We start from the raw sequence: 17352 nt of genomic DNA on the forward strand, positions 1-17352 counted from the left end.
GTGCAGGTCAGTGGTTGGCGTGGCAGCCTTGGTTCCTCCTCTGTTCTCACAGTCTATAATCACAGAGCAGGATCAGCCTCGTGCCTGTCTAACAGCCTCGTGCCTGTCTGTCTGCTTGTGTGTGTTTCATGTCGCTCCAGAATGATTCAGCGTGACGTGCAGTGATCACACTTTCCCGCCTGTTATTCTCATTATTCTCATTATTGTCATTATTGTCATGACTGCGTGTCACGTTGGTAATAGTGTTTCAGAATATCACGACAGGTCCAGGTCTAAGTTTGGCAGAGGATATCTGAGCTGAGTTATGTTCCCTCTGTCTGCCACAAGCCACAGTCAACACCTTCAAACCATTAGGCTGTGGATCCCTCAGTGGACATGACCTTTAATGACTAATGTACAGCATTAGTCTGCTTTAAATATCATAGTTAGTGATTTTTGCCTAAGTGCATATAATGTAATATGCTAATGCTATATGCACACTGGAAGAGTTATGAGTAGCAATGATCACAGACCACACCCCCTCTCAAAGCTGCCAGTAAAGTAATAGCGCCTTGGGTTGACTACTCTATAATGATGGAGGACAACGCCAATATCTGCGTCTGGCATCTCAATCTTCCACACTTACAAACTCCACACTCCAACCACAGGAGGGCAGCACAGCAGGAAGATAATGGCCCGTTGGCTTCTTTCCACACAGACTTTGGCCGTTTCTCAATACTCAAGTAAGCAAGTATGTACTTGCTTACTTGGGAAGTATACAGTATACTTGAGAAGTACGCTGGGAGTATATACTTGCCAAGTACGGGAGTACACAAGTATGTGGTTGTTTCTCAATACTCAAGTATGCAAGTATGTATGTATTGTTCTGCTGTTTGAATGGTGGCTGGCGCCAAGTGCTGCAGCCTCATTAGCGCCACCTACGGTGTTGATAAATGAACATATGAAATACTTTTAATAAATGCATAAATATGTTGTTATTATTTTTACATTTCAAATATTTAACTTCATTTATTAATTTATTTCTATTAAAATATACAATACAAATAATACAATGTGGAAAATAGATATATTACAGCATTGTAGAGTAGTATATATATATATATGTATATATATATATATATATATATATATATATATACATATATGTATGACATATATGTACGTTTACAAATATATACTTATATATATAATATATAATTGAATTGAATTGAATACTACTCTACATACTATACTATACATATCTACATATTATATTTAAATACAGATACAATGACCGTGCGACTTTAATATAAATCTAACATCCAAAGTTAAAATAAATAAAACATTAACAATATACAAACCTTCAAACTGTCAGGTCAAAACGTTTCCATTAAAAACAAAATAACACGTCAACAACAAATCTATGGATCACACCGAGCATCTAATGACAGCGACGTCATGATGTCATCAGGACAGGCCGAGGTAACGCTGCTCTGTGCCGGGCACAGTGAGCGCCGAGCGTCCGCAGAGGCGGAGCTTATCACCTCCGACAAACATCGCTGCCAAACTATAAATACGTCATATCTTCATACACAAACCACATGTTTGAATTCTATATGACTAATTTCTCGCCTCAAATGATGTTAAAACTTTGTTCTGGGACACAGAAAAATATTTATTTCAGATTTATATTTCTATTATCTGCTGCTATGCTCCGCCGAAATGTATTCTGGGATACATGGCCATCGCAAGTACGCTTAAGTCACCTCCGATGCATACTTGGTAAAGATGGGCGGAGCGAGAACACTTCCGGGTTTGAGAACCGTTCTCGCTGTTCGCTTACTTGAGAATTGGAACAGAACTTGGACTGAGGCTGATGACGTTTTCACAAGTACGGGAGTACGCAAGTACGCACAAGTACGCACAAGTACGCACAAGTACGCACAAGTATGGATATTGAGAAACGGCCTTTGTTTACCGCAGAAGCGCTCCGTCCACGCGGAAACGGTGTTTTTGAAAACGAGTGGGAAAATCTCAAAATGCAATTGAGCTAAAATGCTAAAATCTCAGAAGTATTAATTAAGTAATATTGGTTGTTTTGGTTTATTCTGCCTCATGACCTTCCTGCAGTGTTACTCTAGCAAATGTTTTAATAAGGAGAGGAACATGGAGTGGAGAGCAAACACAAGTGGTTTTTCTTTCATTCGCAGGATACGACGAGAGATTAAGAGCAGAGTCGTGAATCAAAGCTCTACACACACTTCTTTAACATGAAATCAGAAATCATGAGTTGATGATTTCACTGTGAGTTACATGTTTTGTGCAGTGATGAGTATTCCAAGCTGTGAGCTACAGAAAACTACCCTCTGTCATTTAAACACAGCCCTGGATGCAGCAGAGTAAATGAGTCAAACTGTGATCCAGCATGGAAAATGTGGATTTTCACATTCCTCAGTTGTTTTGCTTTTATGTTGAAGATCCACAGGGCAGTGCCCGGGCATGCTGAACTACAACACTCAGCAATCACTCCACACTCTCATATTCCACACTGCACATGCACTGGAAAAAGCAATAGGTCAGCTGTGGAACTCATCACAACTGAAGCTCGATGCTCTCTGTGTGTGTGTGTGAGTGTGAGTGTGTGCGTGTGTGTGAGTGTGTGTTTGTGCGTGTGTGTGTGTGTGTGCGTGTGTGTGTGTGTGTGCAGTTAGGTGCAGTCAGAGCAGCTTTCCTGTTTTTATGGAAAGAAAATGAAGAAATGGCCAAACAGACACGAATACTTTACAATCATCCTCCCACCTCCACCTCCTCCTCCTCCTCCTCCTCCTCCTTCTCTTCCTCCTCCTCTGCCTGTCTAACACCCACACACTGGTAGGGTTAGTTGGTGTTACAATCATTGTTCCCCTGAGTGCATGTCAACACTGACCTCACTGCAGACCCCCCCCCCCCCGGCCCCCCGGCCCCCGCTCACTGTGCCAGTGATCAGAGGGAACTCGGAGTCATAAGAGTGACTGGAAAGCACAAAGGAAAATGTCTCCATTTAAAAGTCTGACTCTGTGTAGGTGATGATGACCACAGCAGAGGAAGATCATGGACGGCTGCCAGCACAGTTCTATTGAACTGCGACACAACCTGAAACCTGATGTAAATACTGACTTTGCTACAGAGCAACGCCTGGACTTCCGTGCTCTCACTGAGACGTGGATTACACCGTCCAACACATCCACCCCTGCAGCTCTCTGCCCCGCCCACTTTCTCCCTCACACCCACCCAGATCCACGGGCAGAGGTGGCAGGACAGGTCTGCTCATTAACCCCAACCGGACTTGCACTCTTTACCCACTTGTTCTTCTTGGCGACTTGAAGTCAGAGAAGTTATCAGACTTCTTTGAGGGTTGGTTGGTTATTCATATTAATAGCAGGAGCTCACATCTGATCAAACGTATCATTTGGAATTTAAAAGGACAATACTGAGCTAGCTAATAACAACGTAGTCACATAACGTTCTGAAACCCACAGTGGATCATTAAAAGACAGCGTCGAGCATGAAAAAACATTTTTAATCCCTGTGTGTTTGTGTTTGAATGAACACTAACGTAACAAAGATTAACAATGTTAAAGAAAACTCAGCCCATAAGTCTAGTACAAGTTTAAGCGCTTTTTGTGCGTTCAGTTACGAGACTTGCAAAACGCCAAGATGGACGCCAAATCCAAGATGGCCGACTTCCTGTTGAGTCGAGGTCATGGTCCCAAGTGGATTTTCTGTTCGTCTTGGGTCGAACGATGTTCCTACCAAATTTCGTGAAATATGGCGCAACTAAATTTTGGGCGCTCCTTAGGCTTTGACCTGAGGGGGCGCTATTAAGCCATTTTGTGTTGGTTTTTCACATCCCATTAACTTTTTGTTGTGTAGTTTTGATTTGCCTGGCAATTCTCGTCGGTTTTCACACGGGATGAAAGTCGAGATTAAAGTCAGAGAAAAATAATAATTCCTATAATTACAATAGGTGTTGTACTCATTTTCAAGAGAGACCTGACATGAGGACAGTTGGTGTAACAGAAGAGGACACAAGGGAGAGGACAAGATGGAGGACAAGATGGAGGACAAGATGGAGGCAGATCAGCTGTCGTGATCCCTAAAGAAAGAAGTTGAAAGAAGAAGAAGATTTTGGATGCAAAAATGACAAATGGAAACATAGCTGTGTGGATGTAGCCCCATTCATCATACCCTGCTGCCCTCTGTGTGAACACTGGAAGAACATTGCCCCCCCCTCCTCCTCTCCTCCTCTCCTCCTCTCCTCCTCCTCTCTTCCTCCTCCTCTCTCTGGCTCCCTCCCACACAGCTCACAGCTCACAGCTCACACACACACAGAGTATTTGTCGCTGAGGCATGAAGTCTTGTTAAACTGCTCTGGTGTGGCAGGCCTATGACTCACAGGCTTAGATACACACACACACACACACAGACACACACACACACACACACACGCACACACACACACACACACACGCACACACACACACACACGCAGACACACACAGACACACACAGCGCTAAAACAGCAGAGTTCTTGTTGTTGTTGTTGTTTTGGTGAATGGATGTCGTGGTGTAGAGTTTTACAGATAAAGGATTTTATGGGGACTAGTCATCAGTGATGTCATCAGCTGAAATTACAAGCCGCTATTATCAGAGTTTCCTGAAGCGTCAGAGGTTTGAGTTTACTCAAACATTCCGACACACCCACATTTATACATTAGCAGGAATGTAGCAGCATTAAACAGATAACGTTGTTTCCCTGTTATCAATAGATCATCAGAAATTGATCCAAGATATAAACGTCATTAAAAAAAACTACACTAAACTAAACTAAAGAAAAAAAAAAGGGGGGGCGGGGGCGGGAGGGGGGTGGTTAGCCTGTGGCTCTGTTGTGGCTCTGTTGTGCCGTTGAGATACAAGATCTCTTCTTGCAGGGAGTCCTGGTCAACACAGCAGCAGAAATAGTACAAATAGTTATGGAAACAAAACAATTTCAGATATAAAACTCACAACAGGATATAACAGGGGTGGAGTGGCTCAGTGGTTAAGACTGGTACCCTGTGTGGAAAAGACTTCATGGTCACAAGTTCAACTCCACCCCTGGCAGGTTGTACTCAGTTCCCCTGTAAGTCACTTTGGATAAAAGCGTCTGCTAAATGACACGTAACGTCATGTAATATAAAAGTTAAAAGTAGACGTATATAGGCCATACCTACACAACCCCAACCCCTCAAAAAGGTTCTGTAAAACAACATGTTTCTTTCATGACGTCCAGAAAACATCTTTAAAGGTGTTTAAAGAAGGCGGAGTCTGTAGTGAAATTACGTTTTGCAGCTCGTTCCATGTCCATGACGCACAGATGGCGAAAGCAGAGTGGAGTTTAAAAGAGTGGACTGACAGACCTGGTGCTGTAGCTGATGAAACGATGATATTCTCAAAGGTCTTGTTTTGTCTGGTACAGTTGTAATGATTTCTTTGTTAAATGAAGCAAAAAAACATCAAATATTCACATTTAAGGAGCTGGAAAAAATGAGAGAAATTGTTTATAAAAACATTAAAACCGATTAATCTATTATAAAATGAGCTGACGTTTCATTTAGTAATCGATTAACTGTTGCAGCCCTATGATGAATAGTCATATATTCTAAACTCCAGCACATGAGAGCTGGTAAAAGTAATGCAGGGTTCAGAATGTGCAGCTAATCCTGCTAATATTCATCCATTCTACAGAATCTATACTGTATACTGTAATCTATACAAGATGCATTCAAGATACTTCGTAAATTCCAGCACTTCTGCAAACACGCTGCTGCTGTCACTTTGTAATAATAAATGTACCAGAAATGTGAGAGTCATTGGAGTACATAAGTACATAAGAACATTGTTTATATATTACCAATAATCACAATCACTGATCGATGTTTAATAATCATCTGAACCATCTCTAGTGTCAATATATGCTAAACACCAAAGTCACAAAATAACACAACTGACTGATGGTGATCGACAAGTTTGTGAGTCCAGATGAAAAACACTGGACGTTGGTGCAGGGGAGCAGGGAAATGGCTTGTTTCCACCTGCTCGCCTGTGAGTAAATCAAAGTCACCGCAGTTTCATGCAGCCGTGCAGTGATGACTCCGCCCACGTTGAGTAGCTACTTTTTTGAAGTGGGAATCCAACCTAAACCGTGGCGTGCCGTGTCGTGGCGAGCAAAACAGGTGAGGTTTTTGTTACGTGCTAGAATTCAGCAGAATCTAAAAATGGTCCTGTCCGTCTGGTGTGATGTCGGGTGTGTGGACGGGGGGAGAGGTCAGCACAGTCAGAGCACCTCACACAACTTCACTTTAACGTTGCATTTTTCTGTGTATCTGTGTCATGACCTCGTCTATGAAGCTCTACAAGTCCATAACAATCAGTTCAGCCACTGCTCAGAGTTCAGGGTTTCATTGTTTTCCTGAGCTCTACAAAGCGGAACGACACCTCTGTTGACTAGTTACGTCACTGGTGAATTTCACCACTCCTCTAAACAGCAGCGAGAGTAGTTCTTCTTCTTCTTCTTCTTCTTCTTCTTCAATATAAAGCAGGACACAGCACCAAACTTCACCTAAAGGAAGGAGCAGTGCCAACAATACATATATAACTGTCTTTGTGAGCTTGTTTTGTCCTTTAGCATTAGTGATAGCCGGCTACACGCTAAGCTACACGCTACGCTGGTGTTTCATTTGCATGTGTGTTTATCGTCTCGGTAACCACAACGTTATCCAAGCTCCAGGCTTCCTGCAGCAGTCTTTCACTGTCACACTGTCACAGACTCTGGATGGATTACGGCATTACTCAATGTTTTGATCATTGAGAGCTGACAAGCCAATGACGTCACTTCCAGGTAACTGGCCAATCACCAGACAGTCTGTGTTCTGTGGGTGTGGTTTTGGTCTGGTGATGAGACATTTCCATCGGCTCGTTTGTAGCGACGAGGACGTTTTTGACCATAAAAAGGACTTGATGTTTGTAAATATCTCACATAGAAGTGAGACAGGACCATGCTATGGCCGCTTTAAGAGGTCTAAATACACTGCTCTCTCAATATGGTCACCTGCAAGTAAGTTCAAAACCCACTGATGCACACAGTGGTTGACGATAAGAGACACATATATAAAGTATAGTAGGAGAGGCTCCGCAAACAGGATGTGTGGGAATGGAAAGTGGACAAATGGATTTACAGACGTATAGATGTGTGTGTATGGAAGGCAACATAGACTCTCTACAGTCCCATCTAATCCCATTCAAATATGTGACGGACACAAATCTCAAAGACAAAGCAGCACAATTAGTCATGTCAGAAAAAGCAACACAAGTCACACTGCAGTACATTCTGGATGGGTTATGGATTTGCTTGATAAGACGAAGACTGGCTGGGTGTGTGTGTGTGTGTGTGTGTGTGTGTTTGGAAAATGTATTTGCAACATTCACTTCCTTTTACTCAGCTGAAACTCATAAACTGCTGATGGAGCAGCTGTTCTAGCTGGTGACATCCTGTCACCAGACCCACACACACACATTACAGCATCTTAGTGAGTACACACACACACACACACACACACATATAAAGCATTCCATAACCCTTTACTCTAACCTTAACTACCACATGTAAAGACCTCACCCTAACCCTTGGGATGTAAGGTTCTATACTAGAGGATGGGTTCCATACAGAGGGTGAATGGGAATGAATGGGTTCTACCTCATTTTCAAATGTGTCTTTCTCTCTCTTTCACAATCACAGCTAATCACTGAAGTGAAACCAAAGAGTTTACCAACCAATGCGTTACTTCAAAAGAATATACAGAGCCACCCCCGGTGCCTCCCTGGACCCACCCGACCCAGCCGACCCAGCCCAATGTGGACACATTTGCTTACAAGAAGGCATCTGGCGGCCCCGGTGTTTCCTACACTGTACCCAGCAGTTATTCAAACACTAATGACAGCTTCCATACTGAGAATGACACACTGTCCAAGTCGTTTTCACTGGAAAATCCTCTCTCTGTGTGTGTGTGTGTGTGTGTACTCACAAACATCGGCGGAAAGAAACGAGCCACAACTTTGTTTGTTGTGATAGAGATAAATGGAGAATTTCACCAGCAGTTTGTTTGCAGTCTAAAGACCTTAATTCCCGCAGAGCCGCTGCTTAAAAAGCAAGCGTAAATATTTAGATACTTTTAAATATGCCTCTGTACTCAAGCACATGGCAGGATGATGAAGCTGTGCATCTGCCTGAACCACACACATGCCACAATACAATCCTTGTTCAAAAGAACGATGAACACATGGAAGATAGAAATGAAAGTGCCGTCATTAGACTTTAAAACTGCAGTAAAAGATAATTTTCTCTGTCTATTTTGCTGTAAACCACATGCGACTTATGGACAATATCTTCAACAAGAGCATTGCCGCTCACTTGGCTTGGATGCACTTGAGATACACAGCTCATGAAGTCTGTAATCATTGGTGCGTAAATGAAAAACAGGCCTGAATCATCATAATACCAGTGTTGTGGTTAAGTTTGGGACCCTGTCAAACACCACCTGAACTCAAACATGACCATTCAAAGCTGCTTTACGCTCCAGTTTGTAACATTCAGCGATTCACATGCATTCACTCACACCATAATCACATTTTCACATTCATCGTACACATGTTTATATCTTTAAAATGTGTTTATGTGTTTATATGAAACATGTTGAGCGGTAACCAAGCGACTGCAGCGAGGAACTTCATCACATTTCCTAGTTTCCCCCGACAACGTAACACAATCGCAGACTGACTTCAGAGTTTAACATGTTGGCACAGACGAGCCTCATCATAGAGAAGGTTAGTGAGGAGCCACGATCTCCTTCAGCTCTGCTGTTTGGGAAAACTGTGGTTTCCCAAACAGCAGAGAAAGAAAAGTGAAGTCACTGTTCAGCTGAAAGTCTAACATGACATGACAAATGCAGAAACCCCAGCATTTAAGCAGTCTTTATTAAGAATTGAGATAAACCTCCTCTGTTATGGGTACAAGCTGGGACTTACAGTATTTTCTCCATGCTCCACTATAATTGATCTTTATGTATTATTATTATTATAATAATTACTTTTTATTTATTTGAGAACCTTCTCATTCTTTGCCACTGTTATGTTTACAGTTCAGTCTCTTTAGTCATTTAAACTTGTTAATTTTTTTTCCGAATTCTTTCCCTACTGAAAATGTACTGAACCTTGACTTTTGCATAAATGATATATTTATTTTTAGTATTTTAGCAGGTGTATGTGGACAGAGTGGAGGACATGAAACGACATGAAAACCTTCTGTAGGTTATAATAACAGATGAAGGACGTGGCTGAGACACGAGTGAGAGGAGCTGTTACACCATGCATCCCTCCATCTGCACGCCGACGTGTCCCCGGGCAAGACATCGAACTGTGGCTGAGACAGCAGCACGTGGTAACATTAGAGATGGAAAATGAACATAAATGCAGTGAACAGTAAGTGTGAATGGGTGAAGGCACAATATAAATACAGCCTGCAAGACAGTTCATACTAAAGCAACTCAAAAATACAAATGCTCAACCACCAGAGTATGAATCAGTGATGAGGGACATCTGACTGTTAGCAATAAGTTATAAAACTTAGCAGAGACCTCACAACTTTGATGTTTGAACAACTTATTTTAAGCTACACTGACTCCCTCAGGGCTAAAGTGTCACAACACCTGGATTTATCCAGGTACTTTTTGTTTGGATAATCATCTTAAGACTCTTTGTTGGCTTTCTGTTTTCTTTAACCGTGGCTTTTTCTGGGGTTTTTGTGTCTGGGTTTCTTTTCCTTGTTTCCTGTTTTATTTTGTAGTTTTTTCCTTGTGTGTACTTTGTCAAGTTTGACTTCCTGTCTTCCCTTTGATGGTGTGCCCCGCCCTGATGTGTTTCACCTGTGTCTAGTCTTAAAGCCCACATAGACCGGAAGCTCCAATTAACGCTGCGTTTGTGTGTGTATCTGCGTCATGACCTCGTTTATGAAACCCTAATGTTTCAGAACAAACAGTTCAGCCACTGCTGAGAAAATAGTGTTGTATTGTTTTCCTGGGCTCTGCGAAGCGGATCGGCACTTCCCTATGCTGATGATGTCATCAGAAATCCTCACCACTCCTCTCACCACCGTAGCGCCTCCTGGTGCGGGCACTAGTCCGGGCACATCCGGTTGCGTACATTCAACCGCAGAAGAAGAAGAACTACTCTCGTTCTAGCTGCTGAGATGCAGAGCATCCACCGTGCCAGAGGGGGAGCTGTGTATCTGAGAGCTGGCCTATCTATTACGTCACTTCCAGGTACCTGGCCAATCACAGGACAGTAGGAAAGCTCTCGTTGGCTGGCCAATCACAACACAGTCCACATTCTGGGGGTGTGGTTTTGGTCTGAAACAGCGCGGCTGACTAGAGCATCAGTATGGAGATATTTTGATCGGCTCGTTTGCAGCGATAAGGAGGTTTTTAACCATGAAAACAAGTTAATATATGTAAGTAGACCTCCATAACTAACATATATGTGACCATGAAAACAAGTTAATATATGTAAGTAGACCTCCATAACTAACATATATGTGTGACCACGAAAACAAGTTAATATATGTAAGTAGACCTCCATAACTAACATATATGTGACCATGAAAACAAGTTAATATATGTAAGTAGACCTCCATAACTAACATATATGTGTGACCACGAAAACAAGTTAATATATGTAAGTAGACCTCCATAACTAACATATATGTGTGACCACGAAAACAAGTTAATATATGTAAGTAGACCTCCATAACTAACATATACGTGACCGTGAAAACCAGTTAATATATGTAAGTAGACCTCCATAACTAACATATACGTGACCGTGAAAACAAGTTAATATATGTAAGTAGACCTCCATAACTAACATATACGTGACCGTGAAAACCAGTTAATATATGTAAGTAGACCTCCATAACTAACATATACGTGACCGTGAAAACCAGTTAATATATGTAAGTAGACCTCCATAACTAACATATACGTGACCGTGAAAACAAGTTAATATATGTAAGTAGACCTCCATAACTAACATATACGTGACCGTGAAAACAAGTTAATATATGTAAGTAGACCTCCATAACTAACATATACGTGACCATGAAAACAAGTTAATATATGTAAGTAGACCTCCATAACTAACATATACGTGACCGTGAAAACAAGTTAATATATGTAAGTAGACCTCCATAACTAACATTTACGTGACCATGAAAACCAGTTAATATATGTAAGTAGACCTCCATAACTAACATATACGTGACCATGAAAACAAGTTAATATATGTAAGTAGACCTCCATAACTAACATATACGTGACCATGAAAACCAGTTAATATATGTAAGTAGACCTCCATAACTAACATATACGTGACCGTGAAAACAAGTTAATATATGTAAGTAGACCTCCATAACTAACATATACGTGACCATGAAGACAAGTTAATATATGTAAGTAGACCTCCATAACTAACATATACGTGACCATGAAAACAAGTTAATATATGTAAGTAGACCTCCATAACTAACATATACGTGACCATGAAAACAAGTTAATATATGTAAGTAGACCTCCATAACTAACATATACGTGACCGTGAAAACAAGTTAATATATGTAAGTAGACCTCCATAACTAACATATACGTGACCGTGAAAACAAGTTAATATATGTAAGTAGACCTCCATAACTAACATATACGTGACCGTGAAAACAAGTTAATATATGTAAGTAGACCTCCATAACTAACATATACGTGACCATGAAAACAAGTTAATATATGTAAGTAGACCTCCATAACTAACATATACGTGACCATGAAAACAAGTTAATATATGTAAGTAGACCTCCATAACTAACATATACGTGACCATGAAAACAAGTTAATATATGTAAGTAGACCTCCATAACTAACATATACGTGACCATGAAAACAAGTTAATATATGTAAGTAGACCTCCATAACTAACATATACGTGACCATGAAAACAAGTTAATATATGTAAGTAGACCTCCATAACTAACATATGTGACCATGAAAACAAGTTAATATATGTAAGTAGACCTCCATAACTAACATATATGTGACCATGAAAACAAGTTAATATATGTAAGTAGACCTCCATAACTCACATATGTGTGATACAAGCATTCTATGTCACCTTTAACTGTATCTGATTATCCCGAGTTTTGGGAGTAACGGTGTTACTACCACAATTGTAACGGGCAGTAAGTGTAGTAACGGGCAGTGTAGTTAATTACTTTCTTCTACAATTATATGAATTCAAATAGATTCACTACTCCGTTATTTTGTGAAAAGAGAAGACAGCTTCTTTATCCACAGAGTGTATTTGGGCATGGTGTGATTCAGTAGGCATAAGGATAACTAACAACAACATCGGCATCTCCGGCCGGAAATGATTCCCTCCGAGAGATTAAAGATACAAATATAGTGGTGAGAATCCATCATTTAGGTGCAAAAACATTATCCACATCAAAGATTAGAAATTGTAATCTTCTGAAGCACCTAGCTAAACAACACATGACCACAGGGCTAGTTGCTCAAGAAGAGTCCGGGGGCTAACACTGAGCTACAAGGAGCTGCTACTCTGTCCAAACATTAACCTGTTTGTGTCAGCTGAGAGGAACTGAACAGAATAGTCACCATTCTGCAGAGCATGCAGGAAAACATTCTTCTCAGTCAAGAAGGCACTTGCTTCAAATATTATTTCACATTTCTACAACATAGATGACGCAGTTTTAATAGACATTCATCTTTCCACGGTGAAATATTCCTTTAAATGGAAGTTGTAAGTGACGCTCCATGCATATAATCACTTATCACTTTAAGTGGCCTTTCCACAAACCCAGCCTGAGCCATGAAAAGGGATTAGCTGTATTGGAAAGGAACATGGATTTAGCTGCCTGCCACTATATCCAACATCAAAATAGTTTGTGCAGAATCTCCAAAGCTCAACAGACATTCCAACAAGCACCAGACCTGCTGATATCCGGCTTACCATTGTAAATACGTTCACATGGTTTTCCAAACAAAAGAAGGAAGTCAAACAATTCATGGAGGTGAAAAGGGAAAACCTGTCTGAGAACTCAGCGACAACAAGTGGACTTGTGATGTGGCCTGAGGTACATGATAACAGAATCACTGAGGTACATGATAACAGAATCACTGAGGTACATGATCACAGAATCTGAGGTACATGATAACAGAATCACTGAGGTACATGATCCTAGAATCACTGAGGTACATGATCACAGAATCTGAGGTACATGATCACAGAATCACTGAGGTACATGATCACAGAATCACTGAGGTACATGATCACAGAATAACTGAGGTACATGATCACAGAATCACTGAGGTACATGATCCTAGAATCACTGAGGTACATGATCACAGAATCTGAGGTACATGATCACAGAATCACTGAGGTACATGATCACAGAATCACTGAGGTACATGATCACAGAATCACTGAGGTACATGGTCACAGAATAACTGAGGTACATGATCACAGAATCACTGAGGTACATGATCACAGAATCATTGAGGTACATGATCACAGAATCATTGAGGTACATGATCACAGAATCACTGAGGTACATGATCACAGAATAACTGAGGTACATGATCACAGAATCACTGAGGTACATGATCACAGAATCATTGAGGTACATGATCACAGAATCACTGAGGTACATGATCACAGAATCACTGAGGTACATGATCACAGAATCACTGAGGTACATGATCACAGCATCATTGAGGTACATGATCCCAGAATCACTGAGGTACATGATCACAGAATAACTGAGGTACATGATCACAGAATCTCTGAGGTACATGATCTCTGAGGAACATGATCACAGAACCACTGAGGTACATGATCACAGAATCTCTGAGGTACATGATCTCTGAGGAACATGATCACAGAATCACTGAGGTACATGATCACAGAATCACTGATAATAATTTCTTATGCACCTAAAAACTGACATCATGAATTGACTGAACAACTTCCCCCTGCTTGAGTTCTATAAGATGCATGTGTGTCCTGAGGATTCTCACACTCACAGGAAACATGCACTGATACACTGTAACATTCTAGTGAGCGAGGGGATTAACAGTACACACATATTTGTGCTGGGTTGGTATTCAGCCAAGAATCTCTGAGGTACATGATCAGGTTTGGTTATTTTTACTTTCTACAGTATAGAGAAGTTAGGAGATAAAAGAACAGCCACTGTGGGGCAACAGCCAGTGTACTCCTCGTACCGGTCCAAAGTCCGTATAAATGGGAGGGCATGCTTCCCACACCTTGGCTGACAATAAATTCAAGAGCTTTCCAGGACCAATTCCATTAAATTCAAGGACTGAATGTGCTGAAACACACACTCCACTTTGATTGATGTGCAGCACGCTCTGCATCTGGACAAGTGATTGTCCTTGGGATCTTGGTCAAAGTCTTTGTCCTTTTCTTTGGTGAGACAGAGTTTCCAGACAGCCATCACGTCATCACGCTCTCTCTTGCTTAACGTTACTTGCTCATTGTTCTGCATGGAAAATGGATGGTTGTTTGTTTCTAATGTTTTCACCTGTCTCTGCTGCTGATCTCAGAGTGTGACCAAACACACTTCTGTGAGGAAACAGAAACATCACCTCAGATTAGAGCCAAAGCTCAAGCAGCAGACCCATCTCAACATCAGCTGTTCAGAGGAGACTATGTGAATCAGGCCTTCATGGTCGGATTGCTGCAAATGCAAAATGACTACTGAGGAAGAAGAACAAATTAACATTAGGCTAGTGACAATTTGTAGTTTAGGCTGAGTTTGATCTTGAGATTTTTGGTTCCACTTGCCATCATGTTTTTGTGAGACACAGTAAAGGTGAGAAGATGGTTCCTACATGTGTGGTTCCCACCATAAAGCATTGAGGAGGAGCATGGCTACCACAGCATTCTGCACTGACATGCCATCCTACCTCGCCTATGCTTAGTGGGACCATCCTTTGTTTTTCAACAGAACAATGACCCACAGGCTAGGTAAGTGCTATCTGATCTGAAGTAGAGTGATGGAGTGCTGCGTCAGATGACCTAGCCTCTGCAATCACCTGACCTTAACCCAACTGAGATGGTTGGAGATAAGTTGGACCACAGAGTGAACGCAAAACAGCCAATAAATGAATCCTTCAAGACTGTTGGAAAACGATTTCAGGTGACAACCTCATGAGGCTGATGAAGGGGAGGGGGATGCTAGAGGTCTGTAAAGCTAAAACATCAAACATGAGTGTTCCTTCATAGTTTTCAATTATAATCAACAACACAGAAAATAATAAAAATAGATAAAAATGGAATGAGAAGCTGTGACCTAATGTTTGACTGGTGTGTGATGCTTCTCTAATCTTGATTTATACGTTCATACCCATTCACAGGCGTCAGGAGGTGGAGGCTTCACTGAGGCATCGTTGTGTTGTGCGTTGTGTTTATTATTATTAATATTTATTATTTATTATTTCAAACGTGGGATGTAAAGTTTATATTCAAACTGTAATTACATGCTCTAACTGCAGATATTATAATTATAATAGTAGTTCTCAAAGTTTTAAACCAAATTATGGTTCATGTTAAATTTGTTTGAAATGAATCTTTGGAAAAAGTGACAGCCCGAGACAGAAAGCACCCAACAATGGTGGAAACTAAATTGCCTATGTATATAGGATATAGGATATAGGATGTACAAGTATGGAAGAGGATTAGGGCCCCATGAGGATTTAAAAACATAAATAAATAAACACAAATAAAAAATATTTAAAAAGCAGGAAATCTGAAGAAGAAACAAACAATTATAGCTGTCAACGATTATAATAATAACTAATAAACTGCGAGTTTTGACAAACTCATTTACAAATACAACACAGATTTACATTAGTGTTCTTTTGTAGCCTATGTCGCAGCAGTTTGATGTTATTTGGCCTTTTCTTAAGCTTTTTTAAGGTTAATTTATTTTAATTTATGAAGGGAAATGGGGCACTGGAGTCTCTGGAAACGCCCCTGCTGAACACAAGAGCCACATCTTAAAAACTGCTTCCGTTTGTGTGAAAGCTGACGAGATACAGGAGTGTTCACATGTAACTGGGGTTTCACGTGCGTGACAGTTACTCCACTACGACCATGCGCGAGAACACCTTCCACCAAACCCGATACAAAGATCAGTCCGTTCGGGAAATATCTGCTGAGCAGCCAACAAATGTCACTTTGCACAAACAAATAACCTCGCCCGTGGATTCATTTCACAGTGGACATTCTAACAGCAGCTCGCGTGTGTTTCGCTGCTTTCTCGTCTTTTTCTCTCTCTCTCTGTCTCTCTCTCTGTCTCTCTCTCTCTCTGTCTCTCTCTGTCTCTCTCTCTCACACCAACACCGACTGCAGTGTAAAAACAAAGTTCAGTCCCCGTGTGAACTCTTGAATCTCGCGGAGTGACTGTCACAGCTGCTTTAATACAGATAGTTTCCACCAGCCCAAACCAGCCGTGACAGTGAAGCTTTGTTGTGACACATTTTATTCAGAAGTTTAAAACAAAAACAAACAAAGTTTTACCTGTTAGGAGCACGAGAGGCAGCAGGAAGCAGTAGAAGAGCCACACGATCACCTGAAGATCCATGACACTGCTGATCAATAACCGCCACACATCACAACACACACACACTCAATCGGCTCCATCGTGGTCGATCGATTACACGTGATAAAGTAACGAGTGGACCATTATTCCCATGTACGCTCGTGTTGTCCCATCAATGAGCGATAGAAGTGACCGGGAAAAGCCGAACGTGTCCGATCAGTCCACGGCATGTACCCTGTGTGTGTGTGTGTGTGTGTGTGTGTGCGGGCGCGCGCAGAGACTCGTGTCCAGTGGAGAGGAAAAGTTGTGTTTGTTCCTCCTGCTCGAGCTGCTCGAGCTGCTGGAGCTGCTGGAGGGGCCCAGTGTGGAGCCACCGGGCTGTAGGTGGAAAATGTGATTCACAGGCAAGTGAGTGTGAAGGGCGTTCGTTCATAGAGGAGCTATTCTCCACTGAAACACGGTCACCTCCCTCCAACATCCCCTGCTCTGTTCTGCACCCCACACACACATGACTCCTGCTGCTGCTGTTTGCTGTTTGCTTTTGTTTAACACGCAGTTATTTCTTAACGTAAACACTCACTGTCATTTCAACATGTTCTGTCATGAAGCCA

General features: G+C 41.4%; 1 protein-coding gene across 2 annotated transcripts in view; it reads right to left on the minus strand.

Annotated features, from left to right (window-relative positions):
- piezo1 (piezo-type mechanosensitive ion channel component 1) overlaps nt 1-17223 on the minus strand; it is a 94084-nt gene extending 76861 nt beyond the window's left edge. For both annotated transcript variants that reach the window (XM_058651051.1, XM_058651050.1), the window contains exon 1: nt 16720-17223. In XM_058651051.1, the coding sequence (XP_058507034.1) occupies nt 16720-16783 (64 nt within the window). In that variant the 5' untranslated portion in view covers nt 16784-17223. The remainder of the gene's footprint in view (nt 1-16719) is intronic.
- Between the last annotated feature and the right edge of the window lie 129 nt (nt 17224-17352).

This window comes from Solea solea, chromosome 15 (assembly GCF_958295425.1).
Source record: "Solea solea chromosome 15, fSolSol10.1, whole genome shotgun sequence".
Taxonomy (NCBI): domain Eukaryota; kingdom Metazoa; phylum Chordata; class Actinopteri; order Pleuronectiformes; family Soleidae; genus Solea; species Solea solea.